This window comes from Macrotis lagotis, chromosome 5 (genome assembly GCF_037893015.1).
Source record: "Macrotis lagotis isolate mMagLag1 chromosome 5, bilby.v1.9.chrom.fasta, whole genome shotgun sequence".
Taxonomy (NCBI): domain Eukaryota; kingdom Metazoa; phylum Chordata; class Mammalia; order Peramelemorphia; family Peramelidae; genus Macrotis; species Macrotis lagotis.
Genome location: NC_133662.1, coordinates 113513763 through 113539520, shown reverse-complemented (window position 1 = coordinate 113539520; position 25758 = coordinate 113513763). Strand labels below are relative to the sequence as shown.

Here is a 25758-nt window from a genome sequence, read left to right as displayed (position 1 = left end):
AATGCTAGAGATAGAAACACAGAAGAGAAAAAATAGATTAGAGATAGAAGATAAAGACAGAAAGATAGAGGTAAAAGAAAGATGTTAGAGATATACAGAGAAAAAGTGTACATGTTTGTGTACATGTGTCTCTCTTTGATGATTGATTGAAATAAATTAAATCAGTTTTTAAGGGGGGAAAAAATAAATCCTCAAAGTGTCTGCAGTTCCTGACTGCCCATTTTTACAGGAGCCTATTCACTTTCTATTCGTGATTGGGATGATATGAAAGGCGACCATGTCAAACATTACAAGATCCGAAAACTTGACAACGGTGGCTACTATATTACAACAAGAGCTCAATTTGAAACTCTTCAGCAACTGGTCCAGCATTACTCAGGTAACTTCATTACTATTTGGTACCAAATAATGATGAGGGAGGGGAGAATTTCAAGCAAAATTTCAATGCTATATATTACTGCTACTACTACTATTTTAAAATCCTCATTTATATAATGCTTTTAAGCCTTGTAAAACATTTTCTCTACAACATTGGGAAGTAGGAATACAAGGATTAGTACTATTTTTAATAGGAAGAATTTGAGGTTCTGAGAGTTTAAGTGATTTGCACTCTTAATACACACCTAGTAATCAAGACAAGATGCAAACTCAGGTCTTCCTATTCCAGAAGAAGAATATTTTCTTTGCCAGCCTCACAGGATAGGATCTTCTGTGACTGACTTAGCTCAACCATGCTTTATCCTAGCTTGTAGGTTTTCACAAATTTCCTAAGATATCAGTTCACATACTATTGTAAAAGAGAAGAGAACAATAGAAAGACTTTGCAGTTATTTGTCCTAAAATCTCTTGAGTGATTTTCTTTCCACAAGCACATCAGTATGTTAACATACTCAGCAACTACAGAAATAAGATGGTAAGCTATGAACATTGATGACTGCTGTTCCTAATATGGCACTTTAGACCTCACTTTAAAGATAAAACTGACATAATCATACAGATGCTGTTCTCTTGACAAGACTAATTTTCCAGTTCATTGAGAGTAATATTCTGTCCCCAGTGGAACTTTCTTTTCTAAGCTAACTTAAGGATATTTAATGAATTACTTTTTAAATTATACATCTTATCTCTGATTACTAATAAGATGTCATTTCTTGATGAAGAGGAGCAGAAAGGCTTAAAGGGATATAAGGATAGCCTTAGAATCAGGGTCAAAGACAAGTTGCTTAAACTCTCAGTGCCCCAAGGCCACTCTCTCAGACTTTTAAGTTACAGATGAATTGCTATTTTGCAGTTAGTGAATAGGGCTTCAATACAAGGAAACCCCTAAACCAATGAAATTACAGGTCTGAATGCTCTCCCCTCCTTTCTCTCCCCCCCCAAAGTAATACTTCTGCTAGGGTAATTTTGATAAGAATAATTTTGAGGGGGGGGGGAAAGGATAATTTTGGGAGGGAGGAGAGAAATAGAGCTGAATAGCTGAGTTTAAATAATAAGCTTGAAATGCCCAGATGCTATGTGAATTCATAAATGTTGAAATCTATTTTATTATAACCACATATCAACTGCATAGTAGAGTCTCTGGTGTTTTACTTCTTTGAAAACATGTTGCAGAAGGCACCTTAACACTATAGTAAAGATGAGAAAGGAGATAGTTTTATAAAAAGCAGCAGAAAAGAAATTTTATCTTTTAAAAAAAAGCCATATTAAACTAGACTTGCTTTTTTCAAAGCCTTTCTTTTCCCCTCTAACTTCTCTTTCTCTCTTTTACAAAAATAAGCCTGACCTTATAGTATAGTCAAGTAAATTAAATTAATTCCTACCCAAACTTCACAGGACCATATTCCATTAAAAAAAAGAAAAAAAAAAGACAGCTGTGTCTGAGAATTCTCCATTTTTCTGGGTCTTTTGAAATATCATTATTACCAGCTTCTCCTATTCCTTTGTGTTACATTTGAATAAGTTATACTATCTGTCATCCAGATTCTTAGCAAAAGATAGGATTGTGTTTTTTTTTTCCTATTTACCAGTTTCCCTTTACCATTGACATTTACTACAAAGCCTAAAGTAAAGGTCATTTCCCATATTTGCCATCTCATTATTATCACATCCTCTTTTCTGGACCCTAAACCTGTCTTAACATATATTCTAAGCTTACATTAACTTTTCTGGCTACATTGTTGACTCATTTAATTTGAAATCTTCAAAGTCTGAAAATTTGTTTTCAACCAGTTGCATTCAAGTCATGCCTATCTCCTCGCATACCACCTAAATTGGACTTGAGAAATTGATTTTTCTGGAATCCAAATGTAAATCTTTACATTTTTCACTGTAATTTTATTAGATTTGGCACAGTGTTCTAACTTGTCATGATACAGTTATAGAACCTGATCCTTTCATTCAATGTATTGGAAACTGTCTTATGATTTGTGCCATCTATAAATTTGAAAGGCCTCTCAATTATTCCTTAATCTAAGTCATTGATTAAAAAAAATGCTAGAAAAGCACAGATTCCTTGGTCACATCTGCAGTGGTTTCAAATAGAAATGAGACCTGAAGCTACATATCACCTTAGAAAATCACAAATGAACATCTATGATACATTGATTTTTTTTTATTTTGTCAAGCATTTCTAGATTTCCCTTTAATCTGATTCCCTTATCCAGCTAGTGGATGACATCTCTGCTCCTTCTAAGTTGGCATTTATGACCACTATTATAGCCTAATATGGCACTTAGGTGGCATAAATGAAGTGTTGGTATTGAAATCAGGAAGATTCATTTTTCTTTTTTTCTTTTTTTAGGTTTTTGCAAGGCAAATGGGGTTAAGTGGCTTGCCCAAAACATGTTGCAGAAGGCACCTTAACACCATAGTAAAGATGAGAAAGGAGATAGTTTTATAAAAAGCAGCAGAAAAGAAATTTTATCTTTTAAGAAAAGAGACATATATAGCCATAGCTAGATAATTATTAAGTGTCAGAGGCCAGATTTGAAGTCAGGTACTCCTGACTCCAGGGCCAGTGCTCTTATCTACTATGCCATCTAGCCCCCCCAAGACTCATTTTTCAAACTTCAAATCTAGTCCCAGACACCTGGACAACTCATTTAACCCTATTTGCCTCAGTTTCCTCATCTGAAAATGGGTTGGAGAAAGAAATGGCTCTAGTATTTTTGTCAAGAAAACTCCAGTTGGGTTCAGGAGGAGTCAGGCATGACTGAAAGCAGCTGGATAACAATTATGGTCTAAATGCCAAAAAGAAGTATATTTCAAAATGTTTTTTAAGTCAGAGGTTGGCTAATCAGGTCCTCTACTTTTGTACTGGAGCAAACTCAGAATTATTTTTTTATGTATTTAAATAAAATTTTTTTATTGTATTTTAAAAATATAGAAAGTGACTCTTAGCCCACTGGATTTAACTCTCAGCCAAAGTTTGCTGAGCTCTAGTCTAAGTGATCCCTGCTTTTGATTTTCTTTTTCCCTGTGTTCACATTCTGTTTTAACATTCTCAAACTTGTCTGAGTTTTCTTTCCCGTGCTTTTCATTCTTCCCCAGACTAGTGTTTCCCTGTCCTAGGCCTTTATAGTACAGAGTTTGTCCCATAGTTAACACTTAATAAAGACTTCTCATGTTGACTTACAGAGGAGTTCAACCTCAAAGCAAAATAACAGCCTATATTGTCCCAGAATTCTGTAGGGTTTTGTCTGACTACCAAAAGGATGACACCCTTCCCCATTCCACAGGTGCAGTTTTTCATGCTATTAGTTTAGAAAAATCTACTGTTGTGTAAAACCTTAAGCTCTAGTAAGTTACACATATATTTCTTCAGAACACAGGATCCCCAATCTCCAAGCAGAGTCCTAATGATTCAAAGAAAGGAACAGGAAAGAGAGAGGAATGTATTCATTCATTCATTCAAAGGTGCCATCTGCCCACTTATGGTCTCTGCTAAAACATAAGGATGTGTTTTCAAGGTTCTAAGAAAGCATCTAATCAGCATCTGGGACTGAAACCCTCCATCTTACCCAGAGAGTGCAGAAAATCACATTCAAATTAATTGTCCATCCTTTAAGGATTGAATAAGAAGAAGGGGAAAGGGGGAACCCATAATAAATTTTAAATTTTCCTCTACTCTATCTCAAACAAAATGTGTTTCCGTATGTGATTTCTAATCCCCCCTAAGATGCTTGTGGTACCCTGCTGACATAACAGTTGTTGTGAGTAGCTGTTGTTCACTGGTGTTGGGTTTATATTCTTGTTGTAAATGTTTTGTTTCACGTATTACGCTTTTCTTTTTCCTCTTTGGCTGTTGGCTCCGTTGCTGCTCCTTCAGAGAGAGCTGCAGGCCTTTGCTGCCGCTTAGTAGTCCCCTGTCATAAAGGAATGCCGAGGCTTACTGATCTGTCTGTCAAAACCAAAGATGTCTGGGAAATTCCACGTGAATCCCTTCAGTTGATCAAGAGACTGGGAAATGGGCAGTTTGGGGAAGTATGGATGGGTATGCTGTAACTCAGTTATTCTATTATTATCTTCCCTTTTGGGAAAATAAGGTACCAAAGATGGAAGGTGGATGAACACTTTATGACCAACCCTTAATAATGAAATTCTAAATAGCTGGGTTATAGAGTAGGCTGTTTGGACATAAATTTTTTTTTTAATTTCAGAAAATCCAAAATTTCATTTATATTTTGTGAGTTTTCACTTTGGGAAAATGGATTCGTTTTTATTATAATGATGAGCCTCAATCAGTAAACCAAGGAAGGAAGCAATTTTGAAAGCTGTCATAAAGTCACTGTCCTCGAATGCACTGAAAGGGCAAACCACCTTCCATCTTTTCCATTGCATGCATAATTTTGGATTGTAAGAACTTTGTTTTCTTTATTAATTCCCTTTCCTATAGAGAAAGCTGATGGTTTGTGTTTTAACTTAACTGTGGTTGCCTCGAGTTGTACTCCACAAACCGTTGGATTGGCTAAAGATGCATGGGAAGTTGCACGGGATTCATTGTTACTGGAGAAGAAGCTTGGTCAGGGGTGTTTCGCTGAAGTGTGGTTTGGTAAGGCAGATAGTGTGTTTTGCTTTGGATGCCCCTTAAGAGCCACTTGGGAGAAAGACTTTGAACAGAAACATACCAACACCTGAATACTCATCTACCTTGTCTAGGATACCCTGAAGGATGGAGTTAATGGACCCAACCAAAGCTTAGTTTGCAAAGCATGGCTGTCTTCTACTGGTCTGGGTTATGGTGCTCCAGAGATGATCTCCATAGATCTCATTATTCCAGGCTCATTTTTCTATCAGTGATTCCCATGCATTGCAGGAATGATTGGTCAGGAAAATAACAAAGAATTAAAGCCTCTTTTTCTCCTAAGAGATGAGAATGGACAATGCATTAGACTACAGAGGGGTTTAACTTTTTAGCACTTCTGGCTCATATTGCCCAACTAAAACAAAATTCAATACCCATTCATGAATACAATGCACTCCACACTACCAATGAATATAACAAATGCTCAGCACAGACCAAGGGCCACAGATTGGACACACCTAGAGAAAATACTTTCCTTTTCATTCACTTAGTTGACCATGTTAGGACACTTTGCCTTCAGATTGTCTTTAGACTTACATTCCATTGACAAGTATCTGCAAAGAAGGTAAAACTTCCTTAATTGATAGTGGATTCTTCTTTCCCAGCACTCTTTTAAAATAGAATAAATATCATTATCCCATCACTTAGTAAAGGTCTTGGTACATACTAATCACTTAATAAATGTTTATTGATTGAGTGATTGGTTGATAATCATCACCATATTAGGCATGCATAGAAGAAGTTTGATTCAGGGGTGGCTAGGTGGTATAGTGGATAAAGCACTGGCCTTGGAGTCAGGAGTACCTGGGTTCAAATCCGGTCTCAGACACTTAATAATTACCTAGCTGTGTGGCCTTGGGCAAACCACTTTAACCCCATTTTGCCTTGCAAAAACCTAAAAAAAAAAAGCCACAAAAACTAAAGTTTGATTCATTCTGTGCATACCAAATCTTCAAGCCTCACAAAAATCCTGTGAAGTAAATACTAAATATACTTCATTATGTCCATTTGACAGATAAGAGAACCAGAACTCAGAGAGATTGAGATTGAGTGATTTGCACATGGTCACAAAACTGATAATTATCAATGACAATATTTCAACCACACTACCACCCATGCATGCATACGTTAGCCTGCATTGGTATAGGTATTGTTCAGTCAGAGGCAGAGGCTAGACCACATTACTCTGAAGATCTTAATTAGCATTTTAATTATGAGATATTTAAAAATCTTATTTATGAGGCCTAAAGCCCAAAGATTTTAATAGAATCATCCACACACACACAGAAAAAATTAGACCTCCATAAGAAAATGGATTTTTAAACTTTTAAATTAGTACATTTTAAATTTCCATACACACCATTAAGGGTTCATTTCTCATTGCCATTTCATGAGCAGCTTTGTCTCAGGGGATTTCAGAACCATTATAGAATGCTTCTGTAATTAACTCAATTACTGCTGGAATTTCTTAGAGAAAAGGAAAATCTAGCCTGCTAAAAATTATTGGCTATTACCTGGAATATACTAGAATGTTCCATAAATTTTCAGATTTCCCATTTATTTTTAGAGAGCAATTCTGCCATGTAATCACTTTCTACTTTTTAGCATATTTTCTAATGTTTTGTATTTTATAATAAGAACCAGATGTCTAGAGTTGCCCAATAAAAAAATGCATTTTTAAAATTCTCATATTAGTGTTGTCAAAACTATAAATATTTACAGTTTCAATTTTTAATCAGAAATAATCAGCTATTTAATTACCCAGGGAAAAATAATTGTCCTTTTTGTATAGTAACAATTAAAAACCATAAGTCTTAGAATGGACTTATGAGTCTAGAAAGAACCTCAGAGATCATCTAGTCCAGGTCTCCTCTTATCATTTAAAGATGAGGAGATTGAGGGCGGCTAGGTGGCACAGTGGATAGAGCATTGGCCTTGGAGTCAGGAGTACCTGAGTTCAAATCCAGCCTCAGACACTTAATAATTACTTAGCCGTGTGGCCTTGGGCAAGCCACTTAACCCCATTGCCTTACAAAAACTAAAAAACAACAACAAAAAAAAAAGATGAGGAGATTGATAACATAAAAAAATAAATAGGCAAGCTGTGTGTTAGAGTCCTTGCTTGAATATCAGGAACATTTACTAAATTTTTTATTTCGAATTTGAAAATTAACTTTAGTTCCATCCTCGCAGCTTTTTTTTTTATTTTCCCAGACTCATTAATAGAATTCACTTTCTTATTGTTGCTGAACTTGCAGGAAATCTATGGATGTTTTCCCTATAATGTTGAAATAACACTGGCAGATAGACTTTGGATTGCTTTTTTGTCAAAGCTTCATTGCACAGATAATTCAGTAGCAAAAAGGACCAGATCATGGGGCTACCAAAGCTTGAATTGGGAATGCTCTTAGATCACTGGGAACTAAAAGCCATTTCTCAGTCAAATTCATACATCCCCAAGCACTCAAGTTCTTTCTTAAGGAAAAAAAAAAAGATTCTAAGATTAGAATAGCCACACAGTAGACTTTGCTTTAATACAGAAGTATGGGTTAATACCCTGATTATCACTAAAACATCTAATGGATAAATGACAACCAGTACTTCCATCATTGTTGATGATCATTATGTATGCAAAGGCCAAGATTTTCAGCTTGATTTCTCTTTCACATTAATGAAACAGAAAAGGGAAATAGCACTTAACCATGTGGGCCTGACAGAACAAATTAATGAGGAAAGTGGTGAAAGAATTGCATATTCAGTCATTACCCATAAATAAAACTACTGTTAATTTTCTTCTCTTAAAGAAAATATTTGACCGAATCCTTTATAAATGGTTTTGTTCCCCAAGGAGTTCTATAGGGTTTGTTTGTGGGAAAGAGGGTGCTATGGAAGGGGGAAACTGATCATTGATTACTTTAAGCAAATAGTTATTAGTTTAGGGGAAAAAAAACTTTTTCCCCACCAGAGGATCTCTCATTTTGATTCCATGTTATGGGATATCTGTAGGTACTTGGAACGGGAATACAAAAGTGGCCATCAAGACTCTTAAGCCTGGCACAATGTCTCCGGAATCCTTCCTTGAGGAAGCCCAGATCATGAAGAAATTGAAGCACGATAAACTGGTCCAGCTTTATGCTGTAGTGTCTGAAGAGCCTATCTACATCGTCACAGAATACATGAATAAAGGTTGAGTAACCAATTTCCCTTCTCTTTCTCCAGTAGGGTGTAGATAGGCGATTGGTACAGTGAGAAAAATGGAGCATTCTTCTTGTTTGCCTTCTGTTTTGGGCCTAAATCTAGTATCCTCATCAGGGAGGCACCAATTGTGTGTTCATTAGTGAAAAGTATTTTTAAAACAACCCAGTCTGTTACTATGAGTCCCCTATGGCTTTGCACATTTTAATGTGCTCTCAGAATTTTCCAACTCTTCCCAGGACCCCCTTACTTAAACTATTAGGCCTGTTGAATTATGCAACTTAACTATTAATCTGGATGTAGCTGTTTGTATTTGATTTTCTTTTTGTAGTTCTGAGCACCTTGCATTGGAAGTTGCAGTAGAAAAAAAAATTTACATGATATCTTTGTTATATAGTTAAAGGGAATAGCAAGCTGTATGTAGTAGATTTGCCAGTTTAATGTGTGATCATCTTTTTGAATATACTCTGTTATGGAAATACTTGTTTAATTCCAAAAATTAAAAATATAATAAATTTTTTAAAAAACAAACTACAGTAGAAGAAAAATGAGATGCAGCCTCCACTATTTCCCCATCATATTTCTTCCTGCTACCTTCTTAAATATACAGAAGAATACAGGGCATAGTATAAAGGGCATTCTTTATTTCTCTTTCTTTTTTTAATTAAAGCAGTATTCTGGGGGTGAGGCCAAGGATTACTTTGTTTTGGAAAAAATAAATGAACCAAATAAGAAACAAAAGGTCTTAAAAGGAAAGACATTCTACATCAGAAGACACTTACTGTAGTTCTGTCTCCTTCTTCTATCCCCAGCTTTCTTTCAAAAAAGATTTGATTTATTTTTTCCTGGCAGATCTTCTGTCCCTTGTCTCCAGGGTTTATTTCATAAATAACTTGTATTCCATGATTAAAGCTTAAAAAATAAAAGATGACCATTGTAGGCATATGGCCTCTGCAGATGATTATTTTAATTTTTGGAATTATCCCTGACCTTATTTGGGTCCATTTATGATAACTCTTCTGAAGTTTTGACTGTTTTGCTTTTAGCTTTCTGATTCAGATGATAATGATGTAATTAAGGGGGAATGCCCTCTCCACCATATATAAATCAGAATATTCTCAACATAAATTTGTAAATAATCTAAGCTGTAATTTCCCTTATCACTTTTCTATTTGGCTTGGTGTTTAGCTGGCATGAACTGAGTCATGAAGTTTATCCCCTGTTCCTGTGAATAATACTTACAATGACAACTTGAGTCAAGAAAACCTGGGATTGGGTTCTATTTCTGATGCTTAGTGACTGTGTGACCTTAGCCCCAGGCAGCTCTCTGAGATTATAAATTGCAGATCAGGGGCTGGACTCCATTGTTAGAAGTCTCCTATACTAATGAAATCATAGATCCAATACAAATAATAACAACTTTCATTACTATGGCAACTTGAAGGTTTCTGGAACACAATCCCCCCCATATACCTATGTGCAAGTTAGTGACTGATATAAGCCTAGGCCTCCTGCCTCCAAGGGTCAAATTATAATATGTATTCACTCTGCAAGTAACCTTATTTTAGTTGAGTTTTAGCTATAGTTTATTGAATACTGGGTTCACCATCCTTTTGTCCAAAGAGATGAAACCATTCCCTAGCTTTTCTTGCTCAGGACATCTTTGTTTCTTGTATAAACCATTAAATTCTTTGAAATGAATACATTGTTATCACCATTATCTTGAAAAGAATCATTCTAGCTTTGTTTCAAAGTTTGCCTTTTGTAGTAAATGGATGCAATGGCACTTTTCATTCATAGGAAGTTTGCTGGATTTCCTAAAAGATGGAGAAGGAAGAGCTCTGAAATTGCCTAACCTGGTGGACATGGCTGCACAGGTATGTGTGACTGACAGCAGGTGTCCTGCAAAGACAATGTCCTTACTAGAGAACCAAGGACTCCTTAAGTCATATGTCTATTCACTCTGTGTTCTGTTTTAACAGGTGGCCGCAGGCATGGCTTACATTGAGCGAATGAATTACATTCATAGAGATCTGCGATCTGCAAACATTCTGGTGGGGAATGGGCTCATATGTAAGATTGCTGATTTTGGATTAGCTAGATTGATTGAAGACAATGAATATACAGCTAGACAAGGTGAGTCCTGATGAGATTACTAATTTTTTTTTAACAGTTGCTATCTAACCTGTTACTGTATCATGACCCTTTATTGCAACTACCCCATTCTTTCATTTTCTTTCCCATATGGTCTGTATATCCCTATAGCAGGTGTGTCCAGCTTTCAGTCTGTGGGATGCATGCAGTGCTCAAAGCTCATTCGTGTGGCATTATTACGTTCTATTATAATACTCCTTGGTAATATGAGTTACATGTAGTCATAAATAAATATTAATTCTATATGCAGCTCTTGTCAAATTTTTGTAGGGTGATAAGACCCATAAGAGCTAAAAGGTTGGACACCCATACCCTATAAGCAACTAGATAGAACAGTGGACATAGCTCTGGACGTGGAGTCAGGAAAATCTGAGTTAAAATTCACCTTCAGACATGAACAAGCTGTGTGAACCTAGCAAGTCATTTGATCTCTGTTCATCTCAGTTTCATCATCTGTAAGATAAGAGATAATAATAGAACCTAGACCCTACCTGCCAGGGTTCCCGTGAGGAACAAATGAGATAATAATTGTAAAGTATTAGGCACAATGTCTAGCATATAATAAGCATCATATAAATATCAATTTTATCATTATTTATTATTCCCCAACTCCTCAGGAAAAAAAAACCCATTAACACCTTTGAGTACCTTGGTGTTTAGAATAAAAGGATTCTAGAGGGCCATTGTATCTGTGGATTCCCATCATGGACCAACAGAAATGCCACCGTTTCCTCAATCTTTTCTCTCCTTCTCTATATGAAATTTATAATGCACATAGATCCCACATCTTAAATACTTAATAACTTCAATGTATAACCCAATAGGTAGTCTAATTAAATAGATACAAGAGAGACAACTCTTAGAGGCTGTGCCAGCATCACTTTTTTTTCCTAGTTTGTCAATTAATTTTCTATTAAACAACTTCATTACCATATGCAGTTTGGGGTAACAGATGGCCTCTTCTTAGGGAATTTAAGGTTTGTGTTTGGGGGGAGGGGATGATTTCCTTCTTTTTAAATGAAGTCCTTTTCCAATTCCAGGCAATAATGAACAGTGGGTGGGCTATGCTGAATGAAAATATCTACAAAGAATTTCATCTAGATTTTTTCTTTTGTTATTATTATTTCATTTCATTTCATTCTCTTCCCATTCTTTTTCATAATAGGGATACAAGAATGGAAAGAACCTTAGCAGTCTGATGCTGTATGGATAAATGTCAAACTAATATCCTGACTAGTATAGCTGCTATAAAAATACTAAAATACAAGTAGGTTGGCTTTTGGATTTTCCCAACACGTGGAGGCTCTCATTCTTTAGCCAAGCATGCACAGCCCAGTGCTGAGGCCAGATGGTGCATTTTGGTCTGTAAGCATAGCAGACAGGCAACCTCGATTAGAGTTGGCAGCCTAGGGAGAAATGGGAATGTGAACTTGAGGCAACATGAGCTAGGCAAGATGATAGGGAGCAGTCGAGTAGGAAATACCAGCAGGATTAAAACCTGAACATTGTTAGGGAGCTTGCCCAGAGGCTAAGGTTTCAAATCATGATTGCATCAAATCAGGGAAAGCTTACTAAGCATAAATAGTTGATTTATGAAAGAGATGGAAAATGGCCAGACTTCTTGGTTCCATGAAAAAAACCATCTATCTTTGTACTAAATCTTTGAGATTCAAAGTAGCCAGAATGATGTATTTAAAATTTGGGAGAGATGAGGGACAGTATTTCTGTACCTGCCTCCCCTCAGTTCTCCTTTTAATACCTCTTCTCATCCATCATGCTACGTTAATATACCAAGTTAAATGAATTCATTCTAAAAGTAGTCAAATTTTCTTGGACCCTTCATAAACAGATAGATTCTAGGCTTGGTTGTCATTAAAGACAGGGATATGTTCACATAAGCAGTCTACAGCTTTCAGTATTATTCTTGTTTAGAACTGTGTTGGTTCCTAACAATAATATTGAGCAGATATTTCAAGATTACAAAGCATTGACATGCATGAGTCATCTCATTGTTGTGGTGTAGCAAAGCAATAGAGTATAATGGGAAGAGAACTGGATTTGGAGGTGAAATACCCCTCTTCAGATACCAAGTCTGCCACCGATGTCCTAAGAATTCTCTTTACTCCTCCAGACCTCAGTTTCCTCATCTGTAAAAGGAGGGGATGGCTCTGAATCTACCATCCTGTGATCAATACACTAACAACCTTTGAAGATATATAATGCAATCCTATTACCTCAGTTTTACAGAGAAGGAAAATGGAGGCTTAGAAAGGAAAAGTCACTTGCCCAAAGTCTCATGACTAGAAAGTGATTTGGTATTTAAGCCCAGATCTTCTGATTCCATATTCGTATCAAATTCAATTCAGTTTAATTCAGTAAACAATTATTAAGCACTTTCTTTGTCCTAGATACTATTCAAAGCACACTATAACATCTCAAATCTACTCAAAGATTTCTTGTTCCCTCATAATATTAATTCAATAGCCCCCTCCTCATCCTTCCAATCCCCCCCCCCAATTATTCCTACACTGGCCATCCATTACCATACTCTCTTCCTGAAATTAGTTGAGTCTCAGATCATCAGCAGAAGTAAAAAAGCCTAGGAGGGAGCTAAAATTGGGTTCAGAGCCAGATTTTTTTCCCTTGGTCCATTGTAGTTTTAAAGATGAAGGATCAGCTAAGTGGCTCAATGGATAGAGCACCTGTTCTGGAGGCAAGAGGATCTGGGTTCAAATTGCCCCCTGACCTTGAGCAAGTCATTTAAGTCCTTTGTCCCCCCCCCCAAAAAAAAAGATTTAGATAGAAAGAACCTCATATATTATCTACTCCATCCTCTTCATTTCCTAGAGGAGGAAACTGAGGCTGAAAGGGGGATTATATGATATTCTTAGTCCTCCTTTGCCAGTTTCACAGAATTTGAGAGATGAAGGACATTTAGAGGTCATCTCCTCTACCAGATAGAAAAAAGCAAGGTTCACAAGGAAAACTGACTTTGCCCAAAGTCCCTCTGGTCATAAAAGATAAAGCCTAGATTCACACACCAGGTTGTGTGATTCTTTCCTCTACACCAAACAACACTTGGCCTGAAACTTCTAAACCTTTTACAATGTTACACTGAACAATAGAAAATAAGAAACAGACTAATTAGAAGGTGAAATTGGGGGGAAACAGCATAGAGTCTTTCAGGTTCAGTGAAAGAATAGGAACCTGAGGAAAATTAGAGAAACAACTATAAATGTACCAGAAGCATAGCATTCGGACCATGGAAAAGAAGTGTGTGAAATTAATGGGGGTGGGGGTGGGGAGGGGGAATAGAGAAAATGTGGTTTGTGTCAGTAGGAATGGTCTGAATAGAGAACAGTGAAGGAAATGGGGCTGAAACTTTAGAAAGAGTACTGTCTCTGAATCAAAAAGATGAGTTCAAATCCTGATGGACTGTCATCTGCATGACCTTTGACAAGTTCCTTAACCACCTTAGGCTTCTATAAAATGAGTTTCTTTTTCTCATTAGATTTGTAATTCTAATGGAGAAGTCTGCCAATCTTTCCTACAAGTACACAGACAACAAATGGGTTTGAAAAATCAGTTGAAGAAAATATAAGAATTCAGAAAAAGGCAATTGGTGAACTTTAAAAAAAAAGAAATCAGTTTTTCTATATTTTATTGATTTTTTTTTTTAATAAGCACATTTTAGTAATTACCACTGGGGAAAAGATATCTTCATTTTTTTTGTAAAGACTCAAATGATATCAGTTCTTTATAAAATTTGTCACACAGATTTGTCTTGCACTAATATTTTCAAATAGCAGTGCCTAAGTGTGCATTCCACTGATGCATTCTGCAGGCAGCATACACATTGAACAGTTATGTGTCTGTAAGGGATTAATCAGCTCCCCTTAACAGCTGGTCCACGTGCCTAATAATATTTGCAAGTTGAGTTTTATGTTACATACAGACCCAATCCACGCTGTGACTTCAATCATGTAAGCTGTTTGCAGTATACAGCAGTGCATTCCATTTGGAAAGATTCTAGGACTAGGACTGGTAACTATTTTTCAATTCAGTTTTTATGAGTTTTCCTTCTAAGGGTAAATAAAATAAAATATGGTCTTCTTTGCCTGGGGTTGAAGCAATGCACACAATAGCCCAGCTGTGATGTCCCTCCTAGCGTCTGTCACCCAGCTGAGTTCAGGGGTAAAAGAGGCCAACCCGGGGAGTTGGTTAAGTTTGGGCAAAGAGGCAAATTTGTCTCCATCTGCTTATAGGATCATAGATCTGGAGGTGGAAAGAGACTGAGAATATATCTACTGCAACTGCCCTGTTTTTATACATGAGGAAACTGAGGTCTATCTAAGATTAATTGAAATGCCCAAGATCACATGTGTATTAAGCATCCAAAGTAGAATTTGAAATCAAGTTCACTGATTCCAGAGTCAGTAATAATTGAATACTTATTTTTAGATTATCTACTATTCTGGATTATTTGGGCTCCATTAGACTAGTGGATAGAGCTATAGACCCAGTCAGGAAGATCCTTACCATCAGTGTGACCTTGGATAAGTTATTTAATCCTGAACTGGAAAAGGAAATGGCAAATCATTCTAGTTACAAAAACCCCAAAAGGGGTCATGAAGAATCCAATATAACTCAACAATAAACCCCTCCATTTTAGTAATCATAGTAACTAATATTTATATAGCACATTAAAAAGCACTTATTTATAAGGCTCATTGCCATATGATAAATTGGGTGAGTAAGGTGAAAGCTTAGAATTATTCCACTACCATAGTGTTATCTCCATTTTATAGATATGGAGACAAACTCAAACAGGAAAAAGTGATTTCATCATTGTCACAAAACCACATGTAACCCAAGTGCTGGAGCCTTAGAAAAGATAAATAATCTAGCAATGACTAGTTATAAACTGTATTAAAGCTGAGATATATTAAAATAGGGGTCTCAGTTCCCAGGCATGGAGGTGGGGGGGGTATTCTCTCCAACAATACCAGTCATATTCCTTCCATGCCTTCTTGTCTTCTTCCTTCCTTTAATCCTTCATAGAATCAAGCCTATGTGTTTGGGGCCCATCTTACAGTTCTCTTGATATTGTGTCTACTCAAATACTAGCTATGTGACCTTGGGCAAGTCATTTAATCCTATTTGCCTCATTTTTAAAATGAGCTGGAGAAGGAAATGGCAAACCAATCCAGTATCTCTGCCAGGAAAACCCCAAAGAGAATCATGAAGAGTCAAGTATCACTGAAACAACTGAACAAAATTGGGCAATTAGATGGCACAGTGAAGAATAGGAACCTTAGGACCATAGAATCAGGAAGATCCATCTTCCTGAGTTCAAATCTGGTCTCAGATAATAATAGTATGACCTTGAGCAAGTCATTTAGCTCTGCCTCATTTTACTCATCTGTAAAATAAACTGGAGAAGGAAATGGCAAACCTTTGTAATATACTTGCCAAGAAAACCCCAAATACGGTCATGAAAAGTTGGGTATGAAAAAAATGAACAATATCTTGCCATGTGACAAGCCCACTTTTTTTACATTCTCATGTCTCTAAGATGACTCTTTTAATGACACTCCCCTTATACATTAATTCTTGGCTAATAGAATGTTGCAGTGTACTCACATCCCCTTCTCCCAAATATTTACCAAACCCATATTTATATATGGGCCATCATTCCCATGTAATGCCACATGATGGCATTACAAAGGGAGCAGAAATAATAAAAAGACCTTGTTACTGGATAGCTATCCGTGTATTTGCTTTCCCTTTTACTTGAATGAGCTCAGAGATCTAAAACATTCAGTCCAATACTTTGTAGATTGTAGGTCTACCTACAAATATTTGTGGAATAAGAATGAAGGTCTATAACCAATAACACTTGGAAATTGATTTAAAATGGCAGATGATGGAAGAGTCTAGACTAGAGGATGCAAAGGATTTGGGCTTTAGGGAAATATTCAAGCGAAGTTCACTTTGGAGAAAAGGGCCTGAGTTTGATTTTCAATATTTGTGTCTGAAATATAGTGGGACATACCAGAGATGTTTGGGCTACTTCTTTCTCAAATCTGTTGCTTCTTACATGGTCAGCTCTCTGTTTCTGTTTCTCTTTTTCCTCTGTCTATCTCTCTCTGTCTCCTGCTCATTTCCGTAACCCTGGTGCTCCTGTTTGTTGTTTGTTTATTTTGCAAGGGCTGCCTCCCTTCTTTTGGGATCATCACTCACAAACTAAACCCAACAATACTTATTTCTAGACGACTTAAGTTCACCTCAACTACCACTATCATTTCTAGGAAAATTAGTGCTACAGTTCAACTCCAGAACTCATTCCAGCTGAGTTACCTCTTAATCTTCATCTATCATCTCCAGCTGTGGGCTCCATCAAGCTATATATACTTGTGAGCAGGGTATATTAGCACATGTTGGTTGTGGGGGTGCTGAACTGGTTCATCCTTTGAGCACCAGAGTTCTCATCTGATGTGAGCTAAGTCAAGTCTACACTAAGTCTGGAACCATTATGGTAAGCCCCCCTAGGACTAAGGGAAAGGGAGGATGTTGGGAGCAGCTAGGTGATACAGTGGATAGAACACTAGCCCTTGAGTCAGGAGGACCTGAGTTCAAATTCAGCCTCAGACAACATAATACTTACCTAGCTGTGTGACGTTGGGCAAGTCACTTAACTCCATTGCCTTAAATAGATAATTTTTTTTTAAAAAATGGAGGATGCCATCATTCTACCTAAGGAGAGGCAAATAGACCCAAATAGGTCAAAACTTCTGTGTCTATTGACAGAGGGATCAAGACCACTGAACTTTTGGCCTGGAAATTCAGTCTTATCATCATCATCATTACCATAATTATTTGGTGGTCCATTCTTATTTTCTGAGATTGGTAGCATGTTTACTGATAAGTAGGGCCTTTAAAATTCATGTGAAGAGATGACTAAAGGCTTCTCACCAGACAGTTTTCTGTGTAAATCTTAAATTCACTAGCACATTGATTGATATTGAGTTTTAAATCCACAATCTAAAGTCCTTTACTTATAGAAAAAAGACATCTAGTAATTTACAAACATCCTCAGTTTAGCCTTGATGACTAAGACATTCTATTTCATTGACATGCATTCTTTTAAAAAAAAAATTAAAGGAGGGATTGCAAAGTTTTGATATGATTTTCCATTTTGTAAAACCAAAAAAAAGTATAATATTGTAGATTTGGATTCAAATCCAGTTTCTGATGCTTAGTAGTTGTATGACTCAAGCTCTCCATGGCCATTGTTTTGCTGAACACAAACCATGCTAACTTCCTCATATACACATATACATCATGCTCCTATCTAGCAAATTTTTCTTCTCAGCTGCCTCTTATTTTCTTTCTCTGCTGCTATTGTACCTCTGTGGTTCTTAATTTGTTATTAACAATTCTTTCATCCTGTCATGTGTGCAGGCTAATGCCAGATTTTGGACTGGTCTTATGAAAAAGATCCCAAATCATAGTTTTGGAGTTGGAAGAGACCCCCAAAGACCATCTGATCCCAAAACCCTCATCTTACAGATAGGGAAACTGAAGCTCAGAATTAAAATGACTTCCTTGAAGTCATAGGCAATTAAGAATATTAAAAGTTGGGGCACCAGCCCTGGAGTCAGGAGGACCTGAGTTCAAATTTTGCCCTAGACACTTAATAATTACCTAGCTGTATAGCCTTGGGCAAGCCACTTAACCCCATTGCCTTGCAAATAAAAAAGAATATTTAAAGTTGGGGGGGAACTGACTGGTGTAAAAGAAGATGACCAAGGAAAGTATATGATGACTCAGAACTCTTCCTGGAAGATAAGTGTAATGAATAACTATAATCCCTGTTTCTGGGACAAATGTTAGCAGGTGAATTCCTTTAGTGTGGAACCTGCAGTAGGCAGAAGCTAGTCAGGTATCCAACCAGATGTCTTTGGTATAGGGCATCACCACTCTGCCTAAGAAGGCCCAAACCAGCCCTGGTCAAAGCTTCCATGCCTATCAGCAGTGAGATATGACTGGTGACTGATAAAGTACCAACCTCAGTGAGATAATGAGACCCAGTCTCAAAAAAACAATCTTCCCTGGAGTTGTTTTAGAATCATTGTCATCTTCATCACCATCATCATCATCATCATCATCATCATTGACCTCAAGCTAACACTCAGGTAGTGCTTATTCTATCCCATGCACAATTTTTAATGCTTTACAGTTATCTCATTTGATCCTTACAGCAACCCTAGGAAGTAGGTACTATTATTATATCCATTTTACAGATGAGGGAACTGAGGCAAACAAAGGTCAAATGTCTTGCCCAAGGTCACCTAACTAGTAAGTGATGGGAGCCAGATTTGACCTCAGAACTTCCAGACCCTGCTTTCTATATTTACTACTTCACCTCCTACCTTCTTCCTTGTAAGTTAATGGATATTTCTATAATAGAGGCTCCCACATTCTCTCTCTCTTTTTTTTTTTTTTTTTTTGGCAAGGCAATGGGGTTAAGTGACTTGCCCAAAGCCACACAGCTAGGTAATTATTAACTGTCTGAGGCCAGATTTGAATTCAGGTACTCCTGACTCCAGGGCCAGTGCTCTATCCACCTAGCTGCCCCAAGACTCCCACAATATCAATGAGGTATCCTTTGGTAATGAGGACTGCCCAATGAGAATGCTTCATTACTCTCATAATCTTTAAAATGGAGGAAATACCTGTTGTATACTTGCCTTCCATGATTGTTGTAAGGATGAAATGAGAGAATATATGTTTTGTAAACTTTAAAGCACTATATAAATAACCACTTATAATCATTATTCTTATTATTCCCTCTAATCAAGTCCATTAAAATTTCCAAGCAGACAGATTTGGTCTTCATTCCCCTTTCTGTGTCCTTTCCTGGCCACCCTCATTATCCTATCTCTTGGATTTATCATTCCACTTTCCTTTTTATCAAAACATAATCTCCCAATTGTCAGGGAGGAGAGGACTCTGACTAATTTGTACTAAGATGTTGATGACTGATAATGATGATTTACTGTGTTACCTCAGCCATGAGTATTTGCATTCTAAACTGGAACTAACTCTTAATTCAAAGGAATGAAATGTCAATAGGAGAATTTGAAATATCAGTGACAGGGTCAGGTAGGGGAAAAAATGCCTTTCCAGATGGTAGAGCCTAGTTTGTTTCTCTCAAATCAAACCTCACCATCATATGCAACCTGCCTACACTAATTTTCTTCTATTAACTTAAGTAATCAGGAGTTAACTAGGTTATATTTTGGTACTTTTAGTATTTGTAAGAAGAGGCAAATCTTTAAATTTTGAGTTTGAATGCCAGAAGTTTGAAAGTCATGTTAAATAGAAGGGGGGAATAAAATACTTCCCCCATCCCCCAGAAACTTTTAAGTTGAATAGATGACTATCTGGGGGGAAATTCATGTATAAATTACACTAGGAAAAAAATTCATAATGGTTGCAGTTTTCATGTTAATTATTTCATGATAAAAATTTGTAGCTGCATAAATTAACACATTCTTTTATGGAGAGCATATTTTAGAAAGATTTGTTACTTTAATAACTCTTTGTGTATCAGAAACCCCAGATGCCGGTGCTAATTAAATATAACTAGATTTCTGATTCAGGAAGCATAGTGGCGGTTTAACACAGACAGGCAGGCAGTGAAGTTGACAAACACAATGAGGTTGAAGAAGATTCTGGCCAATCAGAATTGTAAATTTGATTCCTAATCTTACTTTTATAGTATTAAGATTTAAGATTTTTTGTCCGACCCTGCCCCCGCCACCAGGCATCCCCATTTGCCTTCCTGTCCCTGGCCCTGGAGAGGGCCTTTTGCCATCTAGGCTACAGACCAGACTTCTCAAAGATTTGCAGGATGACCTTGCCTTGCCTCCATCAACACAAGGATTTCCTGTTCTCTGTTAGCAGCCTCACTGATCCTGCAGAGCCTGTTATGCTAGCAGCAAAGGGTCCTTTATTAATTATATGAATGGAAACCAACTTTTCTAAATATACTAATAGGAAAAAGGAAAGGAAAATTACAATGTGAGGAAAACTTAAAATGTTTCAAGTTCACCCATTGTTTCATGCAGGGGGGAATTACTACCTTCATTTTTTTAAATCACCTTGCTTATCAGCATTCCTGCTTCCCCATCCCCACCCCACCCCCAATCTTCATCTCAGTGCATTCTGACTCCTTTATAACTTAACCAAGGAGACCTCTCTACCCCCCTCCATCTGGCCCTGTGCTTATCACTTTGGGACTGACTGGCTGCTAGAGGGTCCCAAGGTGTCAGTTTACACAGCAGGATGTCTGCCCTGGGTCTGACCTCTGCTCTATTGGGGAAGGGTCCTGAGACAGTTTTTCCCCTGTATTTGAATTTCCTGATGGAGGATTGTTCAAGCTACATTTATTCACAGCTGAGGTAGGATTTAAAGCTCCAAGCAAAAGCTACTGCTCTGCCGCTCACCTCTCTAGACTTCCACCCAGATGGTTTTGAAGGTTTCAGGGCTCTGTTGATCTGTGGAATCACTGCAGGGTTTCTGAGACCCAGAACCAAAAGATCAGATTGGCAGGGAAATGGAGGCTGACCCAATTGTGCAGATCAACTGTTTTCCTATGGAAAGAATATGTTAGAAACTAAAGATTAAAGTTAAAAGTTATCCTCTCTTCCTGGTCTCTCTTTTAAGTTTTAAAACTATTGTAGGAGGAAGGAGGTAGATTACTTCCTTTCATTTCCATATTTTGGGTTCTCTAAGCTGCCTGAAGGGAATGATGGAAGCTCTGGTGAGCTGGAGAGCTCAAAGTTTGTTTGCCCAGGATAGTTTGTTAGGTTTGGGGGTTTTCCCCACCTTTTCTTTGTGATATTTTGGTTAGAACCCTTTGCTTATTATGGGTGATCAAAAGTAAATAACTGGTTCTGGGCATCCCATGTTTCCTAGAAATTCTTAAGTAGGAAGCAGATGGTCATATTCTTTGATTTCAGTGTGTAAATGGGAATCACACAGTGCTATCAGATAATAGGAATGTCACTTGGCTTCCCTTATCTTTATGAGCAAAAAATGTAAGTTTTGTTTTCTTGTAATCAGGGGGAAAAATTAAATTGTCAAGCCTCTGCTGCTTCTAGGTGAATACAATGACTTCATTTCCCCCACACACAGAGAGGTTCATTGGTATTACCAGATTGAGGGAGGAAACAAAGACATTTTGAAATCGTAACCTCAAGATTCTTATCTATGTATTTTTTCTTCTCATCAGCTCCCTCACTAAATCCCAATTCATTACTCTTCACAGTAATTGATCTAAACATTTTCTTCTTTCCTCAGTCCTTTGAGTTTCTCCCTGTTCTGTCTTACCTCACACTGTCTCTGTCGTTCTGTTTTTCCTTTCTCTAGTCTCTATCTGTCTTCCCCCCCCCTTTCTCTATTTTTTTCTGTCTATTTCTCTGCCTCTGCCTTACTCTCTTCTGTCTCTAGTTCTGGCTCTCTGTTTTTCACTATTTCTATGTGTGTTTTTCTCTGTCTCATTCTATTTCTCTCTTTGTCTCTCTCTCACACACGTGGGAGCACACACACACACACACACACACACACACACACACACACACACCATCACTTTGCCTCCTCTTTCACTGATATCCAGATCATCCAGAATATGCTCAATTAACTCTTCTTTTGCTTCCACATTTCAGCATCTTTATTTCCACCCATTCTTTCTTTTTTCCTTCCTTTCTTTGTCTCAGAGAACAATATGTTTCTACTCCTTGCCAAAGTCTGGCCTTTGATCCCGTCATTCCCCACCTTCTCTAGACTTGGCTCCATTAATCACTTATCCTCACATTCATCTCCCCCAGTTCCTTTCTATCTACTTACCAACATGCTCAGCCCTCTTCCCCAAATCTTTAACAGAAAAGGAGTAAGAGAGGCTTTCTTCTATTCATCAATTCCTATTTATCTTTAAAACTTAATGAAGTCCATTGCTGTTTGTCACCACCATCATTTTACTAAAACTACTCCATCAAAAATCACCAATAATGTTATTGCCAAACCCTGCAGCTCCCCCCACCTCTGCCTTATCCTTCTTGACCATTCTGTGGCAATTCTTCCTCTGTCTCCACTGGCTCCTTATCTCATATGACTCTCATTCTCATGATCTCTTGATCTGCTAGACTGGACTTCCCAGCTAGAGTTTTCCCGCATCCTTCTGCTCCCATTTTTTCCTATCCTTGAAGTACTTACCCTCCCTCCTCCATTTAGTCTGTCTCTCTCCTTCAAGTTCTAGTGTGAGGAATAATGTTTCTTGAAACCTTTCCTGAAGTGAAGCCCTTACACACACACACACACACACACACACGTCTAGGTAACATTTTGTCTGTAATTCCCTTACATACATTCTTGTGTTTTGTTTCATATAGTAATTTATGTAGATACCCCCACCTCACTTGATGGTGAGGACCCTAAGAACGGGGGGGGGGGGGCAGGATCTTATTTAAACATTGTCTCCCTCCCCACACTTGGCACAGTTCTCCACATATAGTATAAGCTTAATAAATGTTTAGCAAATTGTTGAAAGTCAACCAAATGCCCTTAATATTTCAACTAGGACAATGTTGATCAGCAACAATATTTCAAAACACAAGAAAAAAAAGATTTTTAAAATTTTTTTTTACTTTTTTGGGGTGGTGTGGAATGATGTTTGGCCTAAGCCAGGCCTGTTAACAATTATTTCCTGGAGATGGCTGGCTTCTTGAGGGAATTGCTGGCCCAGACCAAAAACCAGCCTACAGCTAATTCCATTCTGCTTCTCTCTGAAAGAAACAGCAGACAACTGAGTAGGGAGTCCCCACACATCACTGCTGCCTTATCACCCTACTCCATTTTTAAATAGAAACCTCACATATGCATATCCATTGTGTTAAGGCCCTGAAGCTATCTTTTTGTGTGATAGTGCTTTGCTTTTGGCTCCTGCCAGCTAGGGAATGGTTCTGTCTCAGCTGTGCCAGGGGATCCTGAATCCCATTTACCCCAGCCCACTTCAGATACCAGCCCAGGGAGCTACTATCAATAACTGAACACCAAAGGCTCATCTCCTCAGTTGCCAAAGCTGTCTGCATGGAGAAACCATCTCTGGCCATCAGAGATGTCCCCTGTGATCACACATAGAAGAATACCTGCCTCCCAGGGCTGTTGTAAAGATCAAATGAGATAAGAATTATAAAGGTTTAGGCAGTGTCTGGGACAGAATAAGTACTAGATAAAGGTTAGCTATTATTATAATATATTATTACATATTATATATTATTATATGTAATTATAATGAAGTAATTATATATAATTACATTGATATTCATTAATTAGTAATAATATTATAATTATGTTGTCATATTGTTAAATATAATGTAGTTATATAATTATTAATAATTAATATTCATATGTACCCATCATAGCTCTGAGTAAGCTATTGTGGTCACAAAATCTTGATAGGTGGTCTTTGGGAGAGTTGCTGTGACTAAAAATCCAATAAAACATCATCTGGTGACCAGCCTTCTGCTGAGGAGTCTTTCTAGACTTGGTGAGGCTGGTCCCCTGATGACAAGCATACAGGGCCCAGCTATAGTAAATGCTAAATAACTGTTTGTTGACTAACTGTCTGACCCCTATACTTCTGTCCTCTCCAGCCTCAATTCAGGGGTCTCCAACCTTTTAGCTCTTCTGAGGGCATTGCCTCAGAAAATGGTCAAGGGCAGCATACGGGGTTCAGCACCTCTTCTTGAATACAGTGGGACCCACACCACCCACACAATGTCACTTGAAGAGATCCAGGGCAGTCGCACCTACTTGTAGGCCCTACAAAAGTTTGTGCTCTATTGGCCTGACTGCTGAGAATAGGGTCACTGCTGCACCATGAGGAAGGTCCACAGTGGAAGAGGAAACCAGGGCGCCCTATCCACTCTACCATCTAGCTGCTAATTCTGAGCCATAGGCAAGAGAACATAAAAACCAGTTCAAATTCTGTGTTTACACTTAGCACCTATGTGACCTTGAGCAAATACCTTAGAGCACTGGACCTCAATTTCTTCATCTTTAAAAGAGAAGGGAGGGTTGGAACAATGAGGACATCCCACTTCTAGGTCAACAAGATAATCCAATGGCAGTATCTTTATAGCTCAGCATCTAGGCAAACTGCTAATCACATTCTTCTGCCATAGACTGATTCCTAGGCTTTATGCCCCAGATCCCTATTTATTGAATTCTAGGCTCATGCCCCAGTCTCCAGGAATTAGATATCATGCTCTTTTTTCCTGGCTATATAAATGTTGTTAACATCATCCTTATGATCCTGAAAAATTAGATAATCACAAATCATATTAGTATGACCTTTAAGGTCACTCGTACCTCACCTCCAATTCAATAAACTATGGTTCCCTGACACCTCCAGAATTAAATATAAAATTTTCTATTTGATTTCCAAAGCCCATCATAACATGGTTCCTTCTTAGCTTTCCATTCTTTTTATACCTTGCTCACCCTCAGGTACTCTATAGACCAGTGACACTGGCTTCTTTGCTCTTCCTTACTCTGAATTTTTACTTATTATCTCCTATGTCTTTAGTTGTTCCCTCTTCATCTCCATCTCTTGGCTTCTCTAGATTCATTCAAGTTTCTGCCAAAAACCCACATTCTACAAGAAAAATCTTGCCCTTAATTCTAGTGTCCTCCCTCTATTGGTTATCTCCAATATTCCTGTATGTCTTATTTGTACATAGTTGTTTTCATGTTATCTCCCCTCTTAGACTGTGAGTCCTTGAGAACAGGGACTGTCTTTGACCTTTTTTTTTTTTTTGGTATCCCTAGCATTTTGGATGATGCCCAATATATAATAGTTTCTTAATAACTCATCATTAATCTTTTTAACTCATTAATCTCATTGACTGACTAACTAGTGCCATACAAAAATGGTATTCAAGAGGAAAACTATAACCAGGTCTCTACATGCATATTTTCTCATGTCTACAGAATCTTTATAAAATTGATCGATACATGGGTAAGGGCAGGGGAATGTTTATATACAGAAATAAATATGATGCTAAACAAAAGGCTCTTAAAATAACCTATACATACATTAAAGGCATTCTTGATGAAAAAAATAAGGAAGCAAAACTGATTCCTACAATTTTCTCCAGTATCTTTAAAGTCACACAGTTAGCTGAAAAGACATGAAGAATATCATATTCTACTGTTTTTTTTTTTGTTGATTAGGGAAAAAAAGGACATACCTCAGG

The 25758-nt window shown here is 37.5% G+C and overlaps 1 protein-coding gene across 4 annotated transcripts in view; it reads left to right on the top strand.

Annotated features, from left to right (window-relative positions):
- Nucleotides 1-25758, top strand: part of FYN (FYN proto-oncogene, Src family tyrosine kinase) — a 176211-nt gene that overhangs the window by 112142 nt on the left and 38311 nt on the right. For 3 of the 4 annotated variants that reach the window (XM_074187380.1, XM_074187379.1, XM_074187381.1), the window contains 5 exons: nt 230-379; nt 4328-4492; nt 8090-8269; nt 10079-10155; nt 10261-10414. In XM_074187380.1, coding sequence (XP_074043481.1) covers nt 230-379; nt 4328-4492; nt 8090-8269; nt 10079-10155; nt 10261-10414 — 726 coding nt within the window. Of the gene's footprint in view, nt 1-229; nt 380-4327; nt 4493-4894; nt 5051-8089; nt 8270-10078; nt 10156-10260; nt 10415-25758 lie in introns of all 4 variants that reach the window. The other variant, XM_074187382.1, reaches the window with a different exon arrangement.